Raw genomic sequence first — 18128 nt, forward strand, 5'->3', positions numbered from 1 at the left:
AACAGAAACATACGTAACTGACATGCTTTAAAAACTGTTCACTTTAATGTAGCATCACTCACAATATAGTATCTAATGGCTGAGCAAATGCACGTGACTAACGCTAGTTAGAAACTGTTCAGCAACAGTCTCCACTCCCAATTAAGCGATATAGTGTCCTGGCTATTTTCTTGATTTTTTTTTAAAGAGTTGTCCCAAATAAGTGGCTGCCCTGACTAATTGATGGCCCAATTGACTGGAATCCACTGTACATGGCACATAGGATACTTCAGCACATTACAGGCCCTTGGCCCCACGATGTTGTGCCAACCTTTTACTCTACTGTAGGACCAATCTAACCCCTCCTTCCAACAGAGCCCTCCATTCTTTCTCATCTATGTACCTGTCTAAGAATTCCCTAATTGCCACTAAAGTATCTACCTCTATCACCATGCTAGCAGGGTGTTCCACGAACTCACCATTCTCTGTGTAAAAAAAAACTTACCTCTGAAATCTTCCACTATACTTTCCTCCATTCAGCTTCAAATTATGCCCCTCATATTAGCCACTTCCACCCTGGGAAAACGCCTTTGACTATCATCTTGATCTATGGCTCTTATTATCTTGACACCTCTGTCAAATCACCTCTGTTTCTCCTTTGCTTCAAAGAGAAAAGCTGTAGCTTGCTCAACCTATCCTCATCAGACATGCTCTCTAATCCAGACAGCATCCTGGTAAACCTCCTCAGTATCCTCCACATGAGGCGACCAGAACTGAATACAGTACTCCATTTGTGGTCTAATCATGGCTTTATAGGGCTTCAACATTACACTGCAGCTCTTGAACTCAGTCCCTAACTAATCAAGACCATAAGACAAAAGAGCAGAAGTTGGCCATTTGGCCCATCGAGTCTGCTCCGCCATTTCATCATGAGCTGATCCAATCTCCCCTTTATTCCCATTCCCCCGCCTTCTCACCATAACCTTTGATGCCCTGACTACTCAGATACCTATCAATCTCTGCCTTAAATACACCCAATGCCTTGGCCTCCACTGCTGCCCATGCCAACAAATTCCATAGATTCACCACCCTCTGGCTAAAATTTTTTTTTCGCATCTCTGTTCTGAATGGGCGCCCTGCAATCCTCAAGTCATGTCCTCTCGTACTAGACTCCCCCACCATGAGAAACAACTTTGCCACATCCACTCTGTCCATGCCTTTCAGCATTCGAAATATTTCTGTGAGGTCCCCCCTCATTCTTCTAAACTCCAAGGAGTACAGTCCAAGAGTGGTCAAACATTCCTGATATGTTAACCCTCTCATTCCTGGAATCATTCTAGTGAATCTTCTCTGAACCTTCTCCAATGTCAGCACATCCTTTCTTAAATAAGGAGCCCAAAACTGCACACAGTATTCCAAGTGAGGTCTTACAAGTGCCTTATAGAGCCTCAACATCACATCCCTGCTCCTATACTCCATTCCTCTAGAAATGAATGCCAACATTGCATTCGCCTTCTTCACCACCAACTCAATGGAGATCAACCTTAAGGGTATCCTGCACGAGGACTCCCAAGTCCCGTTGCATCTCAGAACTTTGAATTCTCTCCCCATTTAAGTAATAGTCTGCCCGTTTATTTCTTCTACCAAAGTGAATGACTGTACACTTTCCGACTTTGTAATTCATTTGCCACTTCTTTGCCCATTCCCCCAATCTATCTAAGTCTCTCTGTAGTGTTACGTACCCCGTAACTGGGTCACTTACCAGCAAAGATAGAGAGGTCCGTTGAAGTCTGATGGTACTATTTTTAAAAGTTTTTATTTATAAAGGGGCACAAAAATAAGATTAATACAAACATTCAGATAATATATGTCGTCAAGACTCAATCTAAAAGCGTGGGTATAATCATAATCATCAATAAGAAATAACTCTATCGTTTGTCTAGGGGTTACTGTATTGTCCGATGAAGAAATAAAAGTCAATTGTCATTAAAGATGCAGCTCTTTTGGGTTGTAGAGAGAGACAGTCTTAAACTTGCCCGTGTCTTTTATGAGGCCGATCTGTTGAGTCGGGGGAGTGGGTTCCTCGTTATTAGTTCAAAAATCGTCGTTCGTGGTACCAGCCACCGGGTCCCAGGCAAGGGAACCGAGCGCACGTGGCTTCCTTCAAATGGCTTCCCGCTATTCCGGGATCGCTAGCGTTTCTTCTGGTGCGTCTGAGGGGCCGTCTCTACAGCCCCTCTTTTATCTTGACTCGCAGGGTAGTAGATGTCAATCAGGTTGGGGGTGATGCAATCTCTCTCTCAACCAGCCCACTTTGCCAAAGGGCTTGCACGTAGCATAGTTCCCAATCCACAAATGTGTCTCCAAGAGACAATGGCCAATGTCGCGTTATTTTGCATCGCCGGGGAACGAGGCATCCTGCACGTCTCTCTCCCATTTCCTGGGTCCTCTGACCCAACCCACTAGTGCCCTTGCGATTCTCACAAAGGAGGGGGCTGCGGGCATAACAGTAGACTCTCTGTTTCCTCAGCACTACCGGCCCCTCCACCTATCTTTGTATCATCAGCAAACTTAGCCACAAAGCTATCTATTCCATAATCCAAATTGTTGATATACAACATAAAAAGAAGCAGCTCCAACACGGACCCCTGTGCAACACCACTGGTAACCAGCAGCCAACCAGAATGGGATCCCTTTATTCCCACTCTCTGTTTCCTGCCAGTCAGCCAACACTCTATCCACGTATGTAACTTTACCGTAATTCCATGGGCTCTTATCTTGTTTAGCAGCCTCATGTGTGGCACCTTGTCAAAGGCCTTCTGAAAATCCAAATACGCTACATCCACTGCATCTTCCTTGTCTAGCCTACTTGTAATTTCTCAAAAAATTGCACTGGGTTTGTCAGGCAGGATTTTCCTTTAAGGAAACCATGCTGAGTTCTGCTTATTTTGTCATACGCCTCCAGGTACTCCATAACCTCTTCCTTGACAGTCGACTCCAACAACTTCCCAACCACCAATGTCAAGCTAACAGGTCTATAATTTCCTTTTTGCTTCCTTGCCCCCTTCTTAAATAGCGGAGTGACATTTGCAATCTTCCAATCCTCCGGAACCAGGCCAGAATCTATCGACTTTTGAAAGATCATTGCTAATGCCTCCGCAATCTCCACTGCTACTTCCTTCAGAACACGAGGGTGCATTCCATCTGGTCAGGAGATTTATCTACCCTTAGACTTCCTGAGTACTTTCTCTGTCGTAATTTCTCTTCCCTGACACCCTTGAATATCCGGTATATTGCTGATATCTTCCTCAGTGAAGACTGATGCAAAATACTCGTTCAGTTCCTCCGCCATCTCCTTATCTTCCATTACAATTTCTCCAGCATCATTTTCTATCGGTTCTATATCTACTCTCACCTGTCTTTTACTCTTTATAGACTTGAAAAAACTTTTAGTATCCTCTTTGATATTATTTGCTAGCTTCCTTTCATAGTTCATCTTTACTCTCTTAATGACCTTCTTAGTTTCTTTTTGTAAGCTTTTAAAAACTTCCCAATCCTCTGTCTTCCCACTAATTTTTGCTTCCTTGTATGCCCTCTGCTTTGCTTTTACTTTGGCTTTGACTTCTCTTGTCAGCTACGGTTGCATCCTTTTTCCATTCGAAAATTTCTTCTTCTTTGGAATATATCTATCTTGCACCTTTCTCACTTCTCGCATAAACTCCAGCCACTGCTGCTCCACCGTCCTTCCCGCTAGTGTCCCTTGCCAGTCAACCTTGGCCAGTTCCTCTCTCATGCCACTGTAATTTCCTTTACTCCACTGAAATACCGACACATTGGATTTCGGCTTCTCTTTCTCAAATTTCACAGTGAACTCAATCATGTTGTGATCATTGCCTCCTAAGGGTTCCTTCACTTCCATCTCTCTAATCACCTGTGGTTCATTACACAATGCCCAATCCAGTACAGCCAATCCCCTAGTGGGCTCAACAACAAGCTGTTCTAAAAAGCCATCTCGTAGACATTTTACAAATTCTCGCTCTTGGGATCCAGTGCTGACCTGATTTTCCCAATCCACTCGCATGTTAAAATCCCCCACAATTATCATAATACTGCCCTTCTGGCAAGCCTTTTCTATTTCCTGTTGTAATATGTTGTCCACATCACTGCAACTGTTTGGTAGCCTGTAGATAACAGCCAGCAGGGTCCTTTTACCCCTGCGATTTCTTAGCTCAACCCATAAAGATTCTGTACCTTCCGATCCTATGTCAACTCTTCCTAATAATTTAATATCATTTCTTACCATTAAAGCCACGCCACCCCCTCTACCTACCTGCCGATCCGTCCGATACACCGTGTTTCCTTGGACGTTCAGCTCCCAGAGACATGCATCCTTTAGCCACGTCTCAGTGATGGCCACAATATCATACCTGCCAATCTGTAACTGTACAGCAAGATCATCCACCTTATTCCTTATGCTGCGTGCATTTAAGTATAACACCTTAAGTCCAGTATTTGGTACATTTTGCATTGATTGCACTGCAACTCATCCCAATGGCTGCAAATTTGCTCCATCACATGCCTGTCCTTCCTGACATCCTTACTGCTCACTAACTTAGATCTATTTCTTTTTTCCCTCTCCTCTGCTCCATCATTTCGGTTCCCATCCCCCTGCCAAATTAGTTTAAACCCTCCCTAACAGCTCTATTAAACCTTCCCACCAGGATATTGGTCCCCCTAGGATTCAAGCGATTCAAGTGTAACCCGTCCTTTTTGTACAGGTCACACCTGCACCAAAAGAGGTCCCAATGATCCAGAAACTTGAATCCCTGCCTCCTGCTCCAATCCCTCAGCCACGCATTTATCCTCCACCTCATTCCATTCCTACTCTCACTGTCGCGTGGCACAGGCAGTAATCCCGAGATTACTACCTTTGCGGTCCTTCTTCTCAACTGCCTTCCTAACTCCCTATATTCTTCTTTCAGGACCTCTTCCCTTTTCCTACCTATGTCATTGGTAGCAATATGTACCACGACCTCTAGCTCCTCACCCTCCCACTTCAGGATATCTTGGACGCAATCAGAAACATCCTGGACCCTGGCACCAGGGAGGCAAACTACCATCCGGGTCTCCTGATTGCATCCACAGAATCACCTATCTGACCCCCTAACTATCGAGTCCCCTATTATTACAGCCTTCCTCTTCCTTTCCCTACCCTCCTGAGCTACAGGGCCGGACTCTGTGCTGGAGGCATGGCCACTATTGCTTCCCCCAGGTAGGCTGTCCCCCCCCAACAGTACTCAAACAGGAGTACTTATTGTCAAGGGGTACAGCCACTGGGGTACTCTCTAGTACCTGACTCTTCCCCTTCCCCCTCCTAACCGTGACCCACCTGTCTGCCTCCCGTGGCCCCGGTGTGACCACCTGCCTGTAACTCCTCTCTATCAACTCCTCACTCTCCCTGACCAGACGAAGGTCATCGAGCTGCAGCTCCAGTTCCCTAACACGGTCCCTTAGGAGCTGCAGCTTGGCGCACCTGGCGCAGATGTGAACATCCGGGAGGCTCGGAGACTCCAGGACCTCCCACATCTGACACCGAGAACAACAAGCTGCCCTCACACTCATACTTCCCCTTTCCTCAAATAGCAGGAAAAATTGAAAACTAAACCTACCTTGCCTTGCTCGCTTCTGCCTAAGCCCGTTGAGCCAAAGCCCTTAAGCCTACACTCTGCTCCCGACTCACTCCACTGCCCGCAAACGACGCTGCCCTCTGTTTAAGGCGGTGTCCTTTTTAAATCTTCCCCGCCTCACTGCCCGACATCACACGCCTGCGCAGTCCCACCTCTCTTAACTCTGATCAAGGCCAACACAGCATGCACCTTCTTAACCTATCAACTTGCGTGGCAATTTTGAGGGATTTATGGATAGAATATAAAGATCCCGCTGTTCATCAACACTACTAAAAATCATTCCAATAACTATGTACTCTGCCTTTGTATTCAACTTTCCAAATGGAATCACTTCACATTTTTTCAGGTTGAACTCCATCTGCTATTCTCAGCCCAGCTTTACATCCTGTCGACATCTTGTAGCCTGCAATAACCTTCTACACTATTCATAATTCCACCAATCTTTGTCATTTACAAATTTACTAACCCATCTTTCCACAATTCCATAATTCTTTGTCATTTGCAAACTTCCTAACTTCTTAACCCATCCTTCCACTTCCTCATCCAAATCATTTATAAAAATCACAAAGAACAGAGACATAGGAATTCCCCTAGTGAAGGTTGAGTGATTTTAAAATTAAAGCAGGTTGCTGTGGAATGGAATTGACAACCACTTTTTCCCTTCACAAAGTAGATGAAAATCTGAAGCCCCCCCCCCCAAAGGTTACTAGGAGTGAATCAAACTGAGGGACAATGTAACATGTTGAAGAGGTTTTGGGGGATGTGGAACTCATTTAGTTTATGATGCAAATCAGCTATAATCCATTCCTTTGCTGTGTATATTTACCAGGCTGCTACCTCAATTAGAGAGCATGTCTTATGAGGAAAGTTTGAGTGAGCTAGGGCTTTTCTCTTTGGAGTGAAGGAGGATGGGAGGTGACTTGATAGAGATGTACAAGATGGTAAGAGGCATGGATTGAGTAGACAGCCAGAGACTTTTTCTCATGGTGGGAATGGCTAATACAAGGGGGCATGATTTTAAGGTGATTGGAGGAAAGTATAGGGGGATGTCAGAGATAGGTTTTTTTACACAGAGAGTTGTGGGTGCATGGACTGCCCTGCCAGAGGTGGTGATAAAGGCAAATACATAAGAGACATTTAATGACTTGGGAATTGCAGCCAGAGAGTCAAAAGAGTTGGTACAGGAAATGGAAAAATGACACAATGTGCAAGATGGAGAAAGTATTTAGGAATGTTCCTGAGCAAGAATAAGGGTCACTTAGCACAGTCTTCCCCATGAGTTTGAAGGGAAGATGCAAAAAAATGCAATGCTCCGAAGATCATATCTCTTGTTTGGTGAGTGTAAAATTTAGAAAATATAGTGTCCCCAAAGTCTCAAAGTGTTTCATTCATACTGTAGTCTTCAATTCATCTTTTACTTTGCTCTTTGTAGTACTTCCTTGCTCTTGACTTACATTTTCTTGTTATTTTTTGCTTTTCTTTTTCTTTTCCTTTCTGTTTCTGTTCATTTGGTCTTTTCTTTCTTTGGTGGAGGTGAAAGTGTTGGCCCATTCCATAAAGGGAGTAAGATTTATTAAATATCTTGTGTAAATCAGATGGAAAAATTTTCTCATTCATGTAACAACTCAGAATCAGGTTTATTATCACTGACAGATGTCTTGAAATTTGTTATTTTGGGGCAGCAGTACAGTACAAAGAGGTAAAATTACTATAAATTTCAAAAATAAATAAGTGCAATCAAAAGGAAAATTGAGATACTGTTCATGGGTTCATGGACCTGTAAAAATCTGATCATGGAGGGGAAGAGGCTGTTCTTAAAATATGGGTGGCTTGTCCCAGTGATGGAGCTGGCCAAGTCTACAACCCTCTGCAGTCCTGTGTGATCCTGTGTACCTAAAACATTACTGTTAGTGGTTTATGATTGTTACATGTACCAAGATACAGTGAAAAAATTTTCTTGCATACTGTTTATACAGATCAAATTATTACACAGTATACTGAACCTGAAGGTAAGACAATAATAATGCAGAATAAAATGTAATAGCTATCCAAAAAGTGCAATGTCTGTCAATAACAGTGCAAGATCATAGAGAGGTAGATTGGGAAGTTAAGCGTCCATATTATCATGCAAAAGGTCCATTCAAGAGTCTGATAACAGCAGGATAGAAGCTGTCCCTGAGCCTGGGGGTACATGCCTTCAGGCTTTTGTATTTTCTGTCCAATGGGAGAGATGTAGAAGAGAGAAAGTCTGCGATGGGTGGGCTCTTTGATTATGCTGGTTGCTTTACTGAGGCAGTGGTGTGCAGACAAAGTCTATAGAGGGGAAGGTGGCTTGTGATCAATCCCTTTCTGCTGAAACAGGGAGAACGAGAGAATGAACATTAAACCCTTTTCTGAGGGAGGCGTACCAGTCAAGACCTGGGTTTTGGTTAATGGGATCTTTCAGAAGCATTCAAGCACATCCTAACCCTGACTCTAGTGTTAGCATCCCATACAGTAGCAGGCAACCTTGACAGTGTTGCACTCATTCAATGCTACACTGAAAAAGTCAGCGTGGATTGAATGTCCAAGTCATCAAGTGAGATTTGAACTCATAAACATTTGTAAATGAATCTCTGGGTAAGATAAGAAAATAAAAGAACTTTGGATTATCCACTAAAGCAAGTTGCACAACAAAATTGGGGTACTTGGTTCATACCAATCTTTGTATTTTCAACTCAGGAAACAGATCAAATCAATAAGAAGAACCAAATGGACTTGAATCTGGAGACTTACATTCAGCAGGAAGAATTCCAAGCGTTTGTCAGTAAAGCCAGGTGAGAGGGCTGGAAAATTTATGACAGCACTGTGAGTAATGGAGAATTGGAAATGCAGTCTCCTGGTTTAGACACTATTCAATTTGCCGCTTTGCATGATGAGAGAATGCTGTCATTCATCCTAATCAGGCTGAGGTTCAGCTCCAAGAAGCTTACTTTGTTTCCTTTTGGAAGAGTTTGGGGAATGGAGTATGTTAATAACACTGATAAGTAAAGATCTCTGTCCTGAGGATCTGATTTTGAATGCTTCCAGCCAGCCTCGGGGAAAAAGACCAAGGATGGTCCATCACTCCATTCCAATCAGAATATTAAAATACCCAGCAACAAATAAGCAGGCATAGAGAGAGGAAAAAGGAAAAAAAAAAGAAAATACATAGACTGATGCATCTCTCCTATTTCCCGCACATCTGCCCGCACCCCATCTGCCCGCCACCCCACTCGGGATAGGGTTCCCCTTGTCCTCACCTACCACCCGACCAGCCTCCAGGTCCAACGTATAATTCTCCGTAACTTCCGCCACCTCCAACAGGATCCCACTACCAAGCACATCTTTCCCTCCCCCACTCTTTCTGCTTTCCGCAGGGATCGCTCCCTACGCGACTCCCTTGTCCACTCGTCCCCCCACCCCTTCCCACCGATCTTCCTCCTGGCACTTATCCTTGTAAGCGGAACAAGTGCTACACCTGCCCTTTCACTTCCACCCTCACTACCATTCAGGGCCCCAGACAGTCCTTCCAGGTGAGGTGACACTTCACCTGTGAGTCGGCTGGTGTGGTATACTGCGTCCGGTGCTCCCGATGTGGCCTTCTATATATTGGTGAGACCTGAAGCAGACTGGGAGACTGTTTCGCTGAACACCTACGCTCGGTCCGCCAGAGAAAGCAGGATCTCCCAGTGGCCACACATTTTAATTCCATGTCCCATTCCCATTCTGATATGTCTATCCATGACCTCCCTACTGTCAAAATGAATCCAAACTCAGGTTGGAGGAAGAACACCTTATATACCGGCTGAGTAGCCTCCAACCTGATGGCAGGAACATTGACTTCTCTAACTTCTGTTAATGCCCCTCCTCTCCTTCTTACCCCATCCCTGACATATTTAGTTGTTTCCCTGTTCTCCATCTCCCTCTGGTGCTTCCGCCCTCCCCTTTTCTTTCTCCCGAGGCCTCCCGTCCCATGATCCTTTCCCTTCTCCGGCCCTGTATCACTTTCGCCAATCACCTTTCCAGCTCTTAGCTTCATCCCACCCCCTCCGGTCTTCTCCTATCATTTCACATTTCCCCCTCCCCCCACTACTTTCAAATCTCTTACTATATTTCCTTTCAGTTAGTCCTGACGAAGGGTCTTGGCCCGAAACGTGGACAGTGCTTCTCCTTATAGATACTGTCTGGCCTGCTGTGTTCCACCAGCATTTTGTGTGTGTTGTTGCATAGACTGATGTGCTTAGTTCAGCTATCCTTCCCCAGCCTGACGAAAGCGGGTCCTGGGTAGAAGTAGAACTACAGTTAGATATGATTTATGCCTGACTCCATACCAGCAGTGCTGTTAAAGGGGAAAGGGAGATGGATGTTACAGGGGGCCAGGATAAGGCTGCAGTTCACATGGAATCCCAGTGGGCACAAAGGGACATCTGATCTCAAGGGGTGTGCTAATAGTGCTTGGGCAGAAGGAGTGGGACCACGATACATTTGAGTCACAGAGGCAAGAGGAAAGGTGGAGCAACAAAACAATCTGGTGGAGGAATCAGCAGTTCAAGCAGCTTCTGTGGGAAGGGGATGGGGAAAGGAATTCTAGATGTTCTTTCCTTCTCTGGATGCTGCTGAACCTGCTGAGTTTCTCAAACAGATTGTTGCTCCAGATAGCAGTGTCTGCAGCCTCTGGTGATTCCAAGAAGGGAAGGCAGTTGGCTACATAGCAAATCATGGAGGTTGATGAAAACAGATACTGCAAAGTAAAAATCAGTCAAAACTGCTGATGCTGAAAATCTGAAAAATAAAAACAGTGTTGAAAACACTTGGCAGATCACGCGGCATCTGTGGAGAGAGAAATAGTGTTTCTGATTGTGTACTCTTCATTGGAACTGAGAAAGAGAAAATAAAGTAGTATGAGTAGCAGAGAAGGTGAGGGAGGGAGATAAATAGAACAAGAGGAACTTCTCTGATAGATTGAGTCAGTATAGCCTAATGTGGCATAGTAAACTGTTCTGAATCAGTATCAGGTTTATTATCAATGACTTACAATACATGAAATTTGTTTTCTTGCAGTGCAGTGCAACAACATAAAAGCACTATAAATGACCAAAAGCAAGAAATTGTGCCAAAATATGGAATAATAAAATAGTGTGTGCATTCATGGACCACTCAGAAATCTGATGGTGGTTAGGAAGGAGCTTTTCCTAAATCAATGAGTATGGGTCTTCAGACTTTTATACCTTCCCCTTCATGGTAGTAATGGGAAGAGGGCATGTCCCATATGGTGAGGGTTCTAAATGATGGATGCTGCCTTCTTGAGGCACAGCATCTTGAAGATGTTCTCGATGGTGGGGAGTGTTATGCCTGTGATGGAGCTGGCCGAAAACATTACTTTCTGAATCCTCTTATGATCCTATGCATTGGAGCCTCCATACCAAGCGATGATGCAACCAGTCAGAATGATCTCCATCTTACATCTATAGCAATTAATCGGGTTTGGTGACTTACCAAATATCCTCAAACTTCTAATGAAGTAGAGCCACTGGCATGCTTTCTTTATGATTGAATCAATATCTTGGGCCCAGTAGAGATCCTCGGAGATGTTAACAACTGTTGAGGAAATGTATGCAGAGGAGGAATGGGGACGACCCAGGGTAACAGCTGGTCTCTGGGGATTTGCAGCTATGTGTTTTTTTGTTCCAAATCTCATTGTTATTATCACCTCAGCTATAAGTTTACGTCACTGTCACAATGTCTTTTTATTTGAAATTCATTTGCAGCGAGATTGAGTTGGAAGAACTACTGACGATCTACACACGCAAGAACAGATCAGCCAGTGTCTTCCTTGGGACTAAAACCAGAAGCAGGAACTGGAGTACTAGTACAGAGGAACCTAATGGCAAACCCACCAGGGGTACGCAGCTGTAGTGCGGAAGTGAGAAAAACCTCACATAGAACAATACGGCACATTGCCAGCCCCTCAGCTCATGATGCTGTGCCGACCTCTTAATCGAGTCCAAGATCGATCTTTCTCTCCCTCCCACATAGACCTCCATTTTTTTCATCCGTGTGCCTATCTAAGAGTCTATTAAATGACCCTAATGTATCTGTCTTTTCCACCATCCCCTAGCAGAACATTCCTTGTATATCTCTCTCTGTATATAGAATAAACTTACCTCTGATGTTCCCCCTGTAGTTTTCTCCAATCACTTTCAAGTTATGCCCCCTCGTGTTCACCATATCTACCCTGAGAATAAGTCTCTGGCTGTCCACTCAATCTGTGCCGCTTATCATCTTGTAAACCTCTATCAAGTTAACTTTCATTCTCCTTGGCTCCAAAAGAGAAAAGCCCCAGCTCGCTCAACCTATACTCATAAGACAGGCTCTCTAATCCAGGCAGTGTCCTGGTATGTCTTCTCTGCACCTTGTCTAAAGCTTCCACATCCTACCTATAAAGAGGTGACCAGAACTGAACACAATATTCCAAGTGTGGTCTAACCAGAGTTTTGTAGAGCTGCAACATTACCTCACAGCTTAGCTACTGCTTCTGTAGTAGCTTATTCCATATTCATTTCTGTACCAATTTCTTCAATTATAAGTTCCATTAACTCCCTTATTAATTGGTATTGCTTGTGTAAATAGATCACATGGGAATAACAGCATGTAAAGCAACTCCTAACTCTTCAATTGGAATTATTGAAATTGGTTTATTATTGTCAAATATTAGTAAGTATGATTGGGGGGGGTGTTATGGAGAGCAATGGTCTGGGTGCAAGTTGATGGAACTCGGCAGACATGGACCTGATGGGCCAAAGGGCCTGTTTCTGTGCTGTAGTGCTCTATAACTATGATTGTCCAATAAGGGAGGGTCATTCTGGGCTGCCAAGGGTGCTCTCAGCACTTCCCCATTGTAAATGGATTAAATGGAATTGGTTGAAGATTGGCTTCCGTACTGGTCGGGATCCCAGGAGGGAGTTGAGAGGAAACACCCACTCAACATTTGTCACTGAAATTTCACAACATATGCCAGTGATATTAAACATGATTCTGATTCTGAATATCATTCCAAGAGCTTCAGCTGTTCAGCTATGTCCTTCACACTTGCATGCTGGGCCTGCCTTGTTTGGGTAGGACTGTTCTAGGAGCCCTCTCCATTTCACCACTGTTCACAACATGATGTAGCAGTCTGCAGAACTTTTATCAAAGTCATAGTCACAGAGCAGTCCAGCATGGATACAGGCCCTTCAACCCAAACATTTATGCTGACCAAGGGTGCCCACCCAACTAGTCCGAGTGTTCTGCATTTGGTTTGTATCCCTCCAAGCCCTGCCCTCCACTTAGCTGTCTAAGTGCTTCTTAAGTGATACTGTTGTATCTGCCTTAAACACTTCTCCATCAGGTCATTCCATATACTCACTAGCGAGGAAAAAGTTACTTTTCCTCTCTCACCCTAAATCTATGCCCCCTGGTTTTGACTCTCCTACCCTGGGGGAGAAACTATTACCAACCACCTTATCTATGCCTGTTTTAATTTTAAGCACTTCTATAATATCATGCTTCATTCTCCTAAATTTGAAAGAATCAAGGCCCAGCAATGTTGTACATTGGTTGTAGGATCACTAATTTTTCTCTGTTGGATGCTGCTTTTGCTGTTGGGCATATAAGCAGCTCACGGGACTGTGATGCCCTCTTTCATCATTTCCACTACTTGGTCACCAGGCAGCTTCTTACCCAATTCTTAATTCATCATTTTGTTTCTTCAGTAAATGAAATTGCTAATTTTCTGAGTAGCAGTTAAACAAGGCAATGCACCCTCAAATATTTGTTATATTGCAGCATCATTAATTGAATTGTCCTTGAATTCTTTTGTAATTTCATTACTCAAACTCACCTTAGGTATTGAGTGTTGTCATGCTGGCACCAACCAGCAGTTTCAGTCAAGTGTTTACCTTGGAAATTTCCATTGGAAATCAGCTTCAATATTAAATATTGACACAAATGGGATCAAAAACTGCACTAACATAAAAGTGAGAATTTTGGACAGACATTGCATGCAGTTGTTTGATCATTAGTGAAATGTATGCACAGTAATATACACATTGTGTTACTACACTGTTGAAGAATGTTATCCAGAAACACAATTTGATTATTTTAACTCAGTATCAAGTAGTTATAAGAACATAGAACATGGAAATCTATAGCACATTACAGGCCCTTCAGCACACAATGTTGTGCCGACCATGTAACCTACTCTAGAAACTGCCTAAAATTACCCTACCACATAGCTCTCTATTTTTCTAAGCTCTATTAAATTGAATTGACTTTATTACTTACATCCTTCATGTACATGAGGAGTAAAAATCTTCACCATGTTCTCAATTGTGCCCCAGTAGAAAGTTCGTAGGATTTGGGGGCCCATACCAAATTTCTTCAACTGTTTGAGATGAAAGAGATACTGTTGTGCCTTTTTCACCACACAGCCGGTATGTACAGACCAAGTGAGATCCTTGGTGATGTGTATGCTGAGGAACTTAAAGCTGTTCACCCTTTAAACCCCAGATCCATTACTATCAATAGGGGTTAGCACAACCAGCTACTTTGTTTTCGTGACATCTATGTACCTATCTAAGAGTCTCTTAAAAGACCCTATTGTATCTGCCTCCACCACCGTTGCTGGCAGTGCATTCTACACACAACTCTCTGTATGAAAAACCTACCCCTGATATCCCCTCTGTACGTACTTGCAAGCACCTGAAAACTATGTCCCCTCGTGTTAGTCATAAGACCATAGACCGTAAGACATAGGAGCAGAATAAAGCCATTTAAGGCGAGGGGTCTGAGTTTTATGTCCTGTAAAAAGGAGCATTTTCCCTCTAGAGCCTTTTTATGTCAATCTATTGTATTGTGCTCCCACAATGTGTCAAAGGATCTGTTCTGTCATTCAGAAACTAGTTGTGCGATATCCCAGTTTAAGATTATGATTAAATTTAAGATTTGTCACATGTACATTGAACCATACAGTGAAATACATTGTCTCAAATCAAATCAGCAAGGATTGTGCTTAGAACAGTCTACAGGCGTTGCCATTTTTCCAGTGCCAATATAGCATGACCACAACCCTTTGAACTATCTTTGGAAAATGGGAGGAAACCAGAGCACCTGAAAGAAACCCATGCAGTCACATAGAGAATGTATAAACTCCTTTTAAATAATGGTGGGAATCGAACCACAGATGGTAATCACTGGTGCTGTAAAGTGGTTGCACTAACTGCTACACTACCAGGTCAACCCCATTAATGTAATTAACCCTGTCCTTGAACAGCAGTGGATTTCCCCTTCCATCCCAACCAACTTTCACATTAACTCTTTGCCACCATCCAATAGGTATTCCCCGTCACCTCTGCTTTCATTAGTCCAAAGGGATTATTTCTACAGCCTCATTTCTGCTTACTACTCAGTAACCATCAACATCCCACCCCTTCCTACAGCACTTTCCTTGAAGGCAAGATTGATGCAGTACCTGCCTTCTCCTTACTCATCACACCAGATCAGCTTGCTTTCCAGATTACATTATGATCTACTTACAGTTGCTTCTATTTATTATGTACTGCTCACTGCTGACAATATGGTCCCCACTACACTGGGAGGACAACTGTAGATTGGTTGATTATTTGGCTTAGCCCAGAGATAAACTGTCAAATTAATCCTTCTTCTCTGATCTTTCTGTCTTCAGCCTACAGCAGCGTTCCAGTGAAAGCCAGCATAACCACTGGGGGTACACCTCATCTTTCGATCAAAGGTAATAACACACTGAGTTAACCAACATCAGATAACAGTTCCGGAGCTTGGCCCTTTTATTTTGTTCTATTGCCCCTTTGTCATTAACATTAAATCTAACAGAAGGGAAGGAGGAACTTGAGAAAAATTACATTCACCATTGATAAAAACACAAAATGCTGGCAGAACTCAGCAGGCCAGACAGCATCTATGGGAGGAGGTAGTGACGACGTTTCGGCCCGAAACGTCATCACTACCTCCTCCCATAGATGCTGTCTGGCCTGCTGAGTTCTGCCAGCATTTTGTGTTTTTATTTATTTCCAGCATCTGCAGATTCACTCGTGTTGCCTTTACATTCACCATTGACCTGTGAAGTGTTAGTTACAAAGAAAGAGCAGTGCAGACAGACAAATAAAGTGGAAGGGCCACAATGAGGTAGATTGAGAGGGTAAGAGTCCATTTATATTATACAAGACATCCATTCAAGAGTCTTATGACAGTAGGGTAGACATTGTCCATAGTGGTGCATGTTCTTAAGCTTTTATATTTTCTGCCAGGAGGAAGGGGATAGGAGAGAGAATGACTGTTCTTGAACTTAAATTTCCAGACGATTTAAATTTGATAAGGTTATTATGGAAATTATGAACTGACTGTGTAGAAGATTAGACATTGGTATGAATAGAGGATTGGGATACTGAATGAAGTCTTAATCAAAATGGTGAGAGATTGTGGAGCTCTTTAAAGCAGAGCTTTACTATTATCTGGGTGTCTGAGTGCATGGTTCACAGAAGGGGGCAGGGGCAATACACAGGGGATTGCTTAAAAACAAAGATGTGTCTGTTTATGAATTAATAATATTCAGAGATGACAGCATGGTTAGCAGGCCTTACTGGCCCAACAAACTGCACCATACAATGACACGCAAAAATGTGGGAGGAAACTGGAGCACCCATTTGAAACCCACATGATCACAAAGAGAATATACAAACTCCTTACAGACAGAGGCGACAATTAAACCCAGGTCACTGGCACTGTAATAGCATTATGCTAATCTCTTTGTTACTGTGCTGCCCCAATTTAGGAGAGAGATGAGGCATATCTTTTACTTTAGGGGCTTTGGACCATTGTCTATTTGAATATTTTAAAGCAGAGTGGGGAGGGGAATGGAGGGCTATGATCCATGTATAGGTTGATGGGACAAAGCAGAATAACAGATGGGCTGAAGGGCCTGTTTCTATGCTGTAGTGCTCTATGACTTTATGACTCTAAATTAATTGATCTTTAATGCAGGGAATGAAAGATTACAGTTGGCTGGGCAGGATGTACTTCGAGGTTATAGACAGATAGCTATCTTTGCATCATGTTATCTGACTCTGGCTCCTAATCCACAGGACTGACTGTGCCCAAGGAGGGAGATTCTGGTGGCTCTGACAGTTCAGGTGACAATGACCTCTTAGTGCAAAGCTCTTCCACTCATCACCTTTATCCTCCGTGCGCCACCTTACAGACAGCAGGCAGCCTGCCCCTGTCCTCCTGCACAATTTCACCTCAGGATCCAATCTTTCTTGAGGCCGAGGCAGCAAGCAGGGCTTGCTCAGCAATTCGCAGAGTGGGCTCTGCAACCTTGGCATCTCATCCTCTACAGCCTCTGGGAAAGGTCCAGCGATCTGCCTCCGACAACCTCTCTCTTGTGACTCCATCGTCCTTGCAGGCAGCGGCTCAGATCTACAGCCAGAAACTCTCACGGCCAAACTCAGCAACAGCAGGTAAGTGTCTGCAGAACTGGCAAAGGAAAGCTCTCTCCCATGGATTTATTCTCTTGGATCTCTTGCAGTCTGTGTAAATGTTTACTAATGAGCACAAGGAAATGTCCTTTCTAAATGTGGCAACCATTCTCTGACCATCCATTGATGGTGACTTTTATAAGGGGAAGTTTCTTTGACGGGCCTCAAAGTCCAAAGTAAATTTATTATTCAAGTATGTATACAGGTATGTTACCATATACTAACTTATGATTCTTTTTTGCAGGTATATGCAGGGAAAAAAATCTAAAATGCATTATAATTAACATAAAACTACACATAAACAAAGACCAATGTGCAAAAGAAGACAAGCTGTGCAAATACGGAAAAATTTTGGGAACATAAGGCCTCTTATATAGTGCCACCTAATCCATGAGCTACTGGGTCATAGAAGACTACAGCTCAGAAACAGGCCCTTTGGCCCATCCAGTCCATACCAAACCATTTAAACCTAGTCCCATAAATTTCCACCCGTACCTTAGCCCTCTATATCCCTCCGATCCATGTACCTATCCATGCTTCTCTTGAACATTGAAATCTAAATTGCATCCATCACTTGTACTAGCAGCTCATTCCACACTCACCACCTTCTTGAATGAAGAAGTTTCCTCTCATGTTTCCTTTAAACATTTAACATTTTACCCTTAATCTATTACCTCTAGTTGTAGTCTGACACAACTTCAGTGGAAAACGCCTGCTTGCATTTACCCAATCTGTACCCCACATAAATTTGTGTACCTCTATCAAATCTCCCCTCAACGTTCTGGCGAATAAAATCCTAACCCACCCAATCTTTCCTTGTAACTCAGGTCCTCCAGACTCAGCAATATTCTTGTAAATTTTCTCTGTACTCTTTCAGTCTTATTGTATTTTT

The 18128-nt window shown here is 43.4% G+C and overlaps 1 protein-coding gene across 6 annotated transcripts in view; it reads left to right on the top strand.

Annotated features, from left to right (window-relative positions):
• Positions 1-18128, top strand: part of ttll5 (tubulin tyrosine ligase-like family, member 5) — a 449168-nt gene that overhangs the window by 237337 nt on the left and 193703 nt on the right. For all 6 annotated transcript variants that reach the window (XM_073039478.1, XM_073039482.1, XM_073039483.1 and 3 more), the window contains 4 exons: positions 8388-8482; positions 11456-11589; positions 15409-15474; positions 16844-17218. In XM_073039478.1, the coding sequence (XP_072895579.1) occupies positions 8388-8482; positions 11456-11589; positions 15409-15474; positions 16844-17218 (670 nt within the window). The remainder of the gene's footprint in view (positions 1-8387; positions 8483-11455; positions 11590-15408; positions 15475-16843; positions 17219-18128) is intronic.

Source organism: Hemitrygon akajei, chromosome 3, assembly GCF_048418815.1.
Source record: "Hemitrygon akajei chromosome 3, sHemAka1.3, whole genome shotgun sequence".
Classification (NCBI taxonomy): domain Eukaryota; kingdom Metazoa; phylum Chordata; class Chondrichthyes; order Myliobatiformes; family Dasyatidae; genus Hemitrygon; species Hemitrygon akajei.